The sequence below is a fragment of the Centropristis striata genome, chromosome 3, assembly GCF_030273125.1.
Source record: "Centropristis striata isolate RG_2023a ecotype Rhode Island chromosome 3, C.striata_1.0, whole genome shotgun sequence".
Lineage (NCBI taxonomy): Eukaryota > Metazoa > Chordata > Actinopteri > Perciformes > Serranidae > Centropristis > Centropristis striata.
In genome coordinates, this window is record NC_081519.1 from 3019536 (window position 1) to 3031696 (window position 12161).

At 36.9% G+C, this 12161-nt stretch overlaps 1 protein-coding gene across 1 annotated transcript in view; it reads right to left on the reverse strand.

Moving 5' to 3' along the window:
• grip2b (glutamate receptor interacting protein 2b) overlaps positions 1-12161 on the reverse strand; it is a 494738-nt gene that overhangs the window by 33619 nt on the left and 448958 nt on the right. Inside the window, 2 exon segments of the mRNA XM_059329756.1 lie at positions 1466-1546; positions 5821-5966. Coding sequence (XP_059185739.1) covers positions 1466-1546; positions 5821-5966 — 227 coding nt within the window.

The following is a 12161-nucleotide window of genomic DNA, read 5'->3' on the forward strand; positions in this document are numbered from 1 at the left end:
GTTATTAAATATAAACCCAGCGGTTTATGATTTGTCTCATCAGAATGAAAAACAGACTGTAAGTGTGCTGCCTGGTATCTAAAACATTTTATAAACAGTCTTAATGTTTGAAGCTGAGTGTTCCTGCAGGACACAGATACATGAAAAATGTGTGTGTGTGTGTGTGTGTGTGTGTGCGTATGTGTGCGTGTGTGTGCGTGTGTGTGTGTGTGTGTTTGAAGAAGCACAGGGTATCCTTGTGACATTTAAACATTCTGCCAGCGGTTCAAAACAAAAAATACATCACATGAACAATGTTTGGTGTGTGTGTGTACTTGTCCTTCCTACGAACTGAGGACCAGAATACATTTTCATCTGAGGCATTTAGAAATGATAGTTAAGGTAAAGGAAAGGAAAAAGGGGTTAGGGAATGTATTACTGTATGTCAATGAAGGGTCCTCAGAAAGATAGAAGTACAGGAATGTGTGTGTGTGTGTTCTTGTACTCCCTACATAGTGAGGACCAGAACACGTTTTTTAACCAACATTGTGAGGACATTTTTGCAAAGTGAGGACATTTCGGCCGGTCCTCACTTCTTTAAAGGCTTTTTTGAGATTTCAGACTTTGTTTTAAGGGTTAAAGGTTACATGATGATGATAATTAACTGAAACTGTATTGTGTGGTTACAAAACTAACTAAAATTATAGTGAAAATGTCCTTCGTTTTCCTCTTTGTCAACTTTTTTCATACATAATGAAGATGGATAAGACAAAGGAAATAAAGGCAAAATTTACTGTGACCTCTTTTAATCTCCCACCCAACAAATACCCCATTACACAAAACTAAAACTAATAAAAACTAAACTAAAACTAAAGCATTTCAGAAAAATAAATACTAAACTAAAACTAGCAAACTCACTCTAAAAACTCATTAAAACTAACTGAATTTGAAAACAAAAATTCACAACAAAATTGAAACTAAAACTAATGAAAAATCCAAAACTATTATAACCTTGCAAAGGAATTCACTGTTCCAATGAGGGTCCTCACAAAGATAGAAGTACAAGAATGTGTGTGTGTGTGTGTGTGTGTGTGTGTGTTCTTGTACTTGCTACATAGTGAGGACCAGAACACGTTTTTATCCAACATTGTGAGGACATTTTTGCAAAGTGGGGACATTTTGGCCGGTCCTCACTTCTTTGAGGCTTTTTTGAGATTTCAGACTTTGTTTTAAGGGTTAAAGGTTACATGATAATGATAATTAACTGAAACTGTATTGTGTGGTTACAAAACTAAAACTAACTGAATTTGAAAACAAAAATTCACAACAAAATTAAAACAAAAACTAATGAAAAATCCAAAACTATTATAACCTTGCAAGGGAATTCACTGTTCCAATGAGGGTCCTCACAAAGATAGAAGTACAGGAATGTGTGTGTGTGTTTGTGTGTGTGTGTGTGTGTGTGTGTATGTGTGTGTGTTCCTACCACTGATGGTGAGTCCCAGCTCTACTCCTCTTTTCTTGGGCAGTTTGACGTGGAACGTCCCACTGCTAGGCACCACTGACTCTGTGACACAAACACATGTGGAGAAGTCATTATTTTATATTATATTATATTAGAAAAGAGCAACAAATAAGTCTTTTTATCCTGCTTAACATTTGTAATTACAAGGCTTTTAGCTCTTGCACTTATCTCGTCTGAATTGCTCTTCTCCAGGGCAAACAGCAACTTCAAACCCTCACTGTCTGCCTGCATGACTTATTATATTAATTCCACCAGTAAAACAACTCGACATCCACACTGGAACACATTTCTGTAAGAAAACAGCCAAATTGTGACAGTAACATACTGTTTTCCATTAAAAAAGGTATTATACTGTAGAAAACAATGCATTCTGGGCAATATTTGTAGGTAGCTTGCAGTTTCCCATGAAATATATGATATGATACATCACATTTTAATGGCTGTTTTTTACTTAACTAACTCATTCCGTATATGGTAATATTAATAAATTAATTAATTGGCTTTCAGACAGTAATATGCTCTATTGACAAAAAATGACTGCATTGTATAACAATCATTATTTTGAGATATTAAGTCATTATTTTGAGATATTAAGTCATTATTTTGACATATTAAGTCATTTTGAGAGACTAAGTCCTTATTCTTGACATACTTAGTCATTACTTAGAGATTTTAAGTCATTATTTTGAGATATTAAGTAATTCATTTTGAGATATTAAGTAATTTTGATATACCGAATCATTATTTTGATAAATTAAGTCATATTTTTGACATACTTAGTCGTTTTTTTGACATATTAAGCCATTATTTTGACATATTAAGTCATTTTGAGAGACTAAGTCCTTATTTTTGACATACTTAGTCATTACTTTGAGATTTTAAGTCATTATTTTGAGATATTAAGTAATTTTGATATACCAAGTCATTATTTTGATAAATTAAGTCATATTTTTGACATACTTAGTCGTTTTTTTGACTTATTAAGCCATTATTTTAAGATATTACGTAACATATTTTCAGATACTAAGTCATTATTTTGAGATACTTAGACAGCGCTTAATTCATAGTAATTGGCTTTCAGACAGTAAAATGCTCTATTATTTCAACTAGCTTCAGCACTATACTGTGTTTTAGTTTACTGTAAAAATCAATGAAATGCAGGATTTTACTGTAATTCACTATGTGGTTTTATCACAGTAACATGCTGTAAATAAAGTAACAGTAGAGGAACTGTACAGTTATCAGTAGAATGCTGGATACCCTGCTGCAGGTATTTTACTGTTAATTTACAAGACAATTGTTTACAGTGCAGGCATAAACATGACATGAGCGGATCAACCACTTAAGACTTTTAACAAGCTCTTTGGTTCAGTTTCTCACTTTGGGATCCTCAAACAGGATCATCAGGTTCATTAGCTGTCGTCACTCACATTCTCTGTGTATCAAAGTGTTTTAATTTTTAATTTTAAACAGTGTTGTGCCTGACAGCTACAGAAAGTGGGCGATAAATGTATTCCACTCAGAGCTGTCTAACTTATTTTGAAAGTAATAGTCTGCAACACTATGCTTGGGAATTGGCTGCATCAACTTTTGGAGCTAATGGTAGGGTAAGAGACTATTATAATTTCTCTCTGTTTATACATAAATGCTAATTTCATAATTACTTGCTGGTTATGTAAATTATTAGATGATGAAACATTATGAAAGGCGATATCAAAACAGCGGAAAAAAACATGATTTATGACTGCAGAGAGCCTCACAGCTCAAACCGAGTGGAATCAAATCCACAGAGTGATCAGAAGGTAGAAATCTGGATTTTAATAGCTCGGAAGAAACATAGAAATTGCTTTAAAATTGATTTATATTGCTTGTATTTCTCGTGCAAAACAGATCATGGGGATAGCTGAAGGGTTAGAAGTAGGCAGCTAAAGGGCGACTTCTACCAACACTCTACATCTGGTGAGTCAGATCAGTAGTGTTTTCATATCAATGGTGCGTTTACATGCACAGTTTAATCGAGCTATGCTTAAAAATCAATATTGGCACCTATTTGGACTTCTGTCCTTGTCCCAGTTTACATGCAACTGAGAAAATCGAGTAACTGACGGGAACGTGTCCTCCTCCTCAACACTGACCGGCTAATGTGCGACTTGCTAATGCAACCGGCTAATGTGCGACCGACTAATGCGCCTGGCTAATGTGCGACCGACTAATGCCCCTGGCTAATGTGCGACTGGCTAATGCAACTGGCTAATGTGCGACTTGCTAATGCAACCAGCTAATGTGCGACTTGCTAATGCAACTGGCTAATGTGCGACTGGCTAATGTGCGACTTGCTAATGCAACCAGCTAATGTGCGACTTGCTAATGCAACTGGCTAATGTGCGACTGGCTAATGTGCGACTTGCTAATGCAACCAGCTAATGTGCGACTTGCTAATGCAACTGGCTAATGTGCGACTGGCTAATGCAACCAGCTAATGCAACCGGCTAATGTGCGACCGACTAATGCGCCTTGCAAATGTGTGACCGGCTAATGCGCCCGGCTAATGTGCGACTAGCTAATGCAACCGGCTAATGTGCGACCAGCTAATGCAACCAGCTAATGTGCGACCGGCTAATGCAACCGGCTAATGTGCGACTTGCTAATGCAACTGGCTAATGTGTGACCGGCTAATGCAACCGGCTAATGTGTGACTGGCTAATGCAACCGGCTAATGTGTGACTGGCTAATGCAACTGGCTAATGTACAACTGGCTAATATGCAACTGACTAATGCAACCGGCTAATGTGCGACCAGCTAATGCAACCAGCTAATGTGCGACCGGCTAATGCAAAGGGCTAATGTGCGACTTGCTAATGCAACTGGCTCATGTGTGACCGGCTAATGCAACCGGCTAATGTGCGACTTGCTAATGCAACTGGCTAATGTTTGACCGGCTAATGCAACCGGCTAATGTGTGACCGGCTAATGCAACTGGCTAATGTGTGACCGACTAATGCAACCGGCTAATGTGTGACCGGCTAATGCAACTGGCTAATGTGTGACCGGCTAATGCAACCAGCTAATGTGCGACTTGCTAATGCAACTGGCTAATGTGTGACCGGCTAATGCAACCGGCTAATGTGTGACCGGCTAATGCAACTGGCTAATGTGTGACCGGCTAATGCAACCGGCTAATGTGCGACCGGCTAATGCAACTGACTAATGTGCGACCAGCTAATGTTAGCACAAGGCTAATTCACCAAGGTTAGCACCCTTTAGCCGACCCGAGGCTAACGTACATGGTTAAAACGATATACAGTCTCAAAGATAAGAAGTTAGACTCTCGTTTCACACCGCTTAATTAACCGGAAACATAACATGATCATTTATATTAGTAGTTAATGTGAAATGTTGACAGAATGTTAGCAAGTTTTGTTCCATGGCAAGATGCTGCAGTTAATGAAAAAAACAACACAAAACAAATAGGGAAGGAGTAGACTTCTAGATAGCAATCACACTTATAATGTAGGATTAAAAAAAAATCATCTTTGCAAATGTTTAATGGGAAAAAAATGTATTTAATACACTTAGTAAAGCTTAAGGGCGTGTGTTTTGGTTCGTACCAATAAATGTAAATATAACTTTTTTTGTTTGGCAGAAAATCCATATATGTTTTATGCAACTTTAAAAAAATGTCAAGCTAACTCTCTCCTAGAATCATTATCTAAAAGTAAAAAAGTCAAAACAGCAGACTACTCCTTACAGATCCAACCCATTATGAACATTAAATGTTAGCAATAACCACATTCAGTTATTTAAATTTCACTTTTGAGAAACTTGCATAGATTAAACCTTATTTCTGTGTTCAGAATGCCGTTGGATCACTTTTCTTCAACACAGAAATCAGAAGTGAGTACAGCTTTGAACTGGTCGGGTATCAGTGTGGTTGTTATGTCTTCATGAGGTTAAAAGCATGCAGATGGTGTCAGCCTCTGCAGTGAAAAGCTGCAATTACTCCGTCCTCTCCTGACAGTTTGACCACTTCATGCTGTTTGTGCACGCTTGCTAATAAAGAAGTCACTGCGCTGCTCCGTGCTCTTTAATTATACTCTATGAAAACTGTTTTAAACTCTCATAGATGGGGAAAGAGTTGCAGAAACATTAATGGTTGCCTGACACAATTTACAACAGCCCATAGACGTAGAGGTTATAAAAGGCCACGCTGTGATGATATAAAGCAGGAGTCCGGTAAAGAAATAATAATATATCATGTAATAATACGAGAAACAGAAACCTGAGGATGTCTGAAACTTTTTGTTAACTTTACAAACCTGCTACATCAAATTCGATCTCCAGTGTGACCTTATTGGTCAGCGCCGCGTCTCGGAGAAGCTGATTGGCCTCCTCCAGTGTCCCGTCTTCTGTGGGGATCCCGTTGATTGACAGGAGGCGGTCCCCAACCTGCAGCAGGCCACACCTACAACAGAAAGATTGGAAAGTATTGATATTTGATTTCTAAATGTCACTTCATCTCACAGCTTTGGTGCTTTCAGACAAAAACTTCTTATCACACGCACACTTCAGATCATACAAACTCAGTTGATATGATGAATTTTGGACAAATAATGAAGCAGACAACAACTAAATCATCTCTCTGTCTGTGCATTTATATATATATATTTATATTTTATTGTTACTTTTAACTTAACATAAAATTAAGCAAAAAAGGACTCAAATTGACCACAAAATGACAAAAATGTACCACAAATAGACACAAAATGACCAAAAAAAAGACACAAAACGACCAAAAAAAGACACAAAATGACCAAAAAAAGACACAAAATTACCAAAAAAGACACAAAATGACCAAAAAGACTAAAACACATTAACACATGAACACAGTGGAGACAGAGCTGACTTCCTAAATGATTTGGCGACCCCCAGAAATCATCTTGCGACCCCAATTGGGGCTTTTATGAATATACTGGAGATCTGGTTTCAAATGAAACTAGAGGATCTAAGGAATCTATAGGCACCATGTGCATGTGTTTCAGGGATCCAATCACAGAACGGGGAGGGACGGCAAGACGGTGACGCTTACTACTCGACAGATGGAAGCTTGTAGTTTTGTAGTTTTCTTACGGATCCAACATGGCTGCAGCAGACGCCAAGCTCTCTTTGGATCTAGCTGACGGCATTTTAAATAGTTTAGAGTGAAAGTTGATTTTAAAAGAAGAACAACAATTGACTTTACACTCCTGTTTCACCGCGAAAAAAGGATGTTTTAGTCTTGCTTCCAACATGATTTGGCCAAAGCCTAATCTACCAACTAACCCCGCTACTAGCGCCGCTACTAGCCCCGCTACTAGGCCCGCTACTAGCCCCGCTAATAGCCCCGCTACTAGCCCCGCTACTAGTGCCGCCGCCGTTGCAGAAGCACAACTGAGCATTTTAGTCTCAAAGTAGAGATGCTAGAGGGCTAGTCCGGCTATGTAAACATAAATTTCTTTCGCTCTACTACGTCATCTGGTATAACTGATCTGATTGGCTAAGAGCTACCTACAGACGCTTTGATAGACATTCTTAGCGCCCAATAAACGGCTCCGGAGGATCGTAAACCACACCTCCTCTACGGAGAAATGAACGGCTGGTTTCCAGACTAATCTCATTTGTGATTAGTCTGGTGTTAGCCAGGCTAAGTCATTTGTGTTATAAATGTCAAAGTGATTTTAAATTAGGTTTCCTTACATCAGAAGAGGAACTTGGAAGTTACGCTATTATTTTAGCTCTCTTTATACAAAGAATGAGATTCTGTCGACTATAACTCCTGTTCCTGGTCGGATCGCAGTTTTGCACCTAACATTTATCTTCATCTGAGTTCTTAGGCTTTCTTTTAAAAGAAGTGTTTTCAGTGGGGACGATATCCTTCAGGAGTTCTATCAAACAGCCCTTTGGAAAGTTGGAGGTTTAGTGAAAAGTGCTCCTGTCAGGGTTTATGAAGCCATTATTAGAAGGGTTCAATGAGAAACCCTGTGAGGTTCTCTAGTCATTTGAGTCTAAATGATGCAGAAACGCTCCTCAGAGCAGAGCCCCGATAAACTTTCCCAAAAACATCCTGCAAGAAAAAACACGCCGCAGCTATTTTCTGTTCCAATTTAGACATGATTGCCCGCAGGTTTAAAACGCTCCCAAAGGGGAAAGAAAAACCGAAGCATGTAGGTGTAGTAATCGTCAGTAGTCCCCTACTTGGAACGTTTCTCCTTTAATTCATTTGACATGGACAGATGACTTCAGAAGGAGCTGCAGACTCCCTGCTGGGAAACACACCACCTGTTTTTTTTAAGCTACTGTAGCTTTCAATGCTGCTGTTTGGATATTAGAAAATGTCTGTTTCCAAAACATGCACCATTAAAACACCCCCAAAGATGTTCCTCACTACATAAATCAGCTCTACAATGGAAGCAAAGCACATTAGCGCTGACTAATAAAGTCATTAATTATGTTAATACCCGCCTTTGGCAAAATAGAGGTATATTACTAAACAGTCAATCCGTCTGTTGAGAGACTGGCCTGTGAATTCAAGCTCCTCTTGGAAATCTAACTGCATTTCATGTAATTGCAGTTATACTTTGCACTGCTGAACTGACAAATATTAATCTATAGCAACCTGTTTGATACTGAGAGACATTTTAACATTTCTTGCTCATCACTTTGCCATATCAACATTAAGATTAAGTTTAATGTCACTGCATTAGAATGTATCTCCAACATCTATGTTGTTTTATTAAGCCTATGTATACCATTCATATATATATATATATATATATATATATATATATATATATTTGTAGTAACATTATTTAACTTTCTTTGCAGAGATTTTTCAAATTTTGCAGTGTGCGTTTCAACATTTTTAATGCAATCTTTTGTGTGTTTTTTCTTTGTGTACTTTTGGAATTTTTTTGCTTTTTCTGTATGTTTTTTTGTGTTTCTGTTTGTTTTTTCTGTGTTTTTTTTTGGCCAATTGTGGCCCTTGTGACGATATTTTGTGGCCCCCACCTTGATATGAAAGTTTAATGTGAGTTTTATATGAATGGCACTTTACCGTGTTGTGTGTGGAAGGTCCCTTTAATTACTTTTTTGGTAATTTTGTGGTTTTTTTTAATAGTTTTGTGTCTTTTTTTAATAATTGTGTGTCTTTTTGGTAATTTTGTGTCTTTTTTGGTAATTCTGTGTATTTTTCGGTCATTTTATGTCTTTTTTGGGTAATTTTGTGTCTTTTTTAAGTAATTTAGTTTTTTTTTGTCATTTTGTGCCTTTTTTTTTTGTAATTTTGTGTCTTTTTTTGGTCATTTTGATACTACCTCCAGTGGCCCCCAGGTAATTTGACTTGGTGTAATGAGTCCATCTGGTACTTCTGAAGGTACTAAAAGGCTGTGACAACATATTATCAGAGTTTAAATTATTAACCGACCTTCCAGCAATCTTGTTCATCTGGAATAAACTTAACAAATAGTTATACAATTGTTTTTCCTGCTGTGGTGACAAATTATACACACAGTTCCCATTTTAGCATACTACTTTAAATGACATTCTCTCATTTACAAAATGTTGCAATAGTAGCAAATTTCAAAAAGGAAGAATTAAGTGTAACAAAAATAAATAAACAAAAAGAATGCTGCTATCCTTTTTCTGAGAGGTCCTTTGGCGTGAATTAAGATTAGATTCAATATGTTTAATGCTACAATGATGTGAAAAAACAAACAAACCAAACAGATTTAAGTCAGAAAAGAGCAAAAAAATTCAAAATAAAATAAAAACACAATAAGATTTGCCTGCAGACTGAACAGAGCCAAGTGTTTCTGTGCTGCTGTTGTAATTATCTTTCTTGGTAATTACATTCTTTATTGTTTTTTGTTAATTTAATTTATATTTATTGGTTTTTGCAGATGTTTTTTGTCTAAAGTGTGCCCATTAGCAAACGACACATTTTGTAATTGGAGTTCGTTTTGCTTCTTTATCCAAGCAGCTCTACAGCAGCGCTACACTGTTAGCTCCGGCTCTCTGCACATCATCAGCAGCGTTCATTTCCTGCTGACATGTAATGAACCATTACTTTCCAACACAAAGAGTGAATAACCTTGTGTTGGTGCTACCTTGGATTTTATGCCTCGTCACTGCGCTCATAGTTCAATCAATTTAAACTTTGACCTTGTGTTTGAGATGACCGGAAAGCTTCCGCTGATGGATAAAAAGCTCATTGTCTGTCTATCAGAACTGCACAAAACCACCTTAAAAAAACCATTCCACAATCTTGGCAGGAAGGTTACAGCACAGTAGAGTTACAGTCACAGTTTCTTTACAACTTTTATCTTTTATTATGACTCACAACAACATATTTGAGAAATCTAAACCAGGTTTTAAAGCTCTCCGATGCAGTGAAACTGTAAACATATATATGTTTTTGTTTGGCAGAAAATCCAAATATGTTTTATGTAACTTTAAGAAAGGTCAAGCTAAGTTATCTCCTAGAATCATCATCTAAAAGAACTACACATCAAATAAAAGAACTACACATTATGTACATTAAATGTTAGCAATCACCCAACATGGTCTCACAGGAATCTGTGAAATAGCCACGGATTTGCTTAACTCAAAATCTGTGAAATAGCCACAGAATCACTCAAATTTCTGTGAAACTGACACGGATTTCGCTACAATGCAAGTTAATGACAGTCATATCCCGTGGTAAATTTTGCCTTTATTTCCTTTGTCTGATCCATCTTCATTATGTATGAAAAAAGTTGACAAAGACGAAAACGAAGGACATTTTCACTATAATTTTAGTTCATTTTGTAACCACACAATACAGTTTCAGTTAATTATCATTATCATGTAACCTTTAACCCTTAAAACAAAGTCTGAAATCAAAAAAAAAAAACCTTTAAAGAAGTGAGGACCGGCCGAAATGTCCTCACTTTGCAAAAATGTCCTCACTCTGTTGGTTAACAACGTGTTCCGGTCCTCACTATGCAGGAAGGACAAGAACACACACACACACACACACACACACACACAGTTGATATATCCTCCATTAATCCAGTGAGTGGGTGACCTGTAATAACATACAGTCAGACTTCTTCATGATGATCTACTGAGTATTAAATGGTCTATCGTCTCCTCTGTTTCCCTCTTTATGTTCAGGAATCACCAGTTAAAATATCTCTCACTTCTTTCCTCTGTTTCTCTGTGTTTTCTTTGTGTGCAGCTTGAAGAAAAAGCTCAGTTTCAGCTTCCCTTCTTCTTTCACCTTTATGTTTTCATTCTTTCCTTTTGCTTTTCATTCACCTCTGTCTTGCAAAGTGTTTATATTAAATGTGGCTCCTGGTGAGTAGTTTTCATTGTCCGGCTTTAATTTGCAGGTTGTATTAAGAAAACTGAGCAGCGACTCCTTGGAGCGTCTGTTAGTCCAACCAAACACTGAACAAGACATTTAATGAACAAAACGTTCAAATAAACTGTCATTAAGTGAAAATACAGTGAAAGGGTCAAAGTTATGAGACCAAACCGCTAAACGTCCTCTTTTCTATCTATATAACGTTATATGTAACTTTATTGACACGTTGCCGTGGATACGCATTGTTCTGCTTCTCTCCTGATGATGGCTCGCCTTGTCAGTGACCTGTCAATCAAAGGTAGCCCCGCCCCAAATCATACGATTCTTTATCTTCTAGTTTCTTCTAAATGGGGCCATTATTAGAACTATTGACATCAAATTGTCTTAAAAAAGATTTTTTACTAGTGATTGAGACCATAATGTTGTCCTAAAAAAAATCTGAGGTAATAAATCAAATGAGAAGTTTTCAAATTTTGCATTGTAATGAATGGACAAAAATGCTTTTGCAGTCAAACTTAGCGCCCCCTGCTGGATTTTTCGGTAGAATGCAGCTTAAGGCACTTCCTGGTTTGCCTCCCTGCTCAGACCAGGAGGTTGCCGCCTGGAAGTGGCTCACTGTCATCATTACATACCTATTTAAAATGAATCTAAAATTGAAATACTAATTAACAGCTATGGAAAAACTTCTACACAGCCGCATTAATGTGGATAACTACATGTTATAGACGGATGTTAGCTGGTCACCACTGCACCAGACTTCTGGTTTAAAAGACTATAAATTGTGGTAAAAGTGTAATTCAGGGTGGTGTGAAGCAAGATTATTATAGTTAACGAAAACTAACGAAATAACGAAAACTAGAATTGAAAAAACATTTTCGTTAACTGAAATAAAAATGAAAACTAGAGTTTTAAAAAAAACGATAACTAACTGAAACTGCATTGTGTGGTTACAAAACTAACTAAAATTATAGTGAAAATGTCCTTAGTTTTCGTTTTTGTCAACTTTTTTCATTCATAATTCAGTGTATTTATTTGAACATGCAACACATGGTGAATATGTTTACTGAGACTGGGATGTCTACACTCGAACCAAAATTCAAAACACCCAGAACTGTAAGAGTTAATAACCTTATTGGGGCTGAGATGATAAACCAAAGGAAATAAAGGAAACATTTATTATGATCTCTTTGAATCACGCACACAACATATAATTTATTACAAAAAAACACTAAAACTAACACGAAAACTAATAAAAAACTAAACTAAAACTAAGCA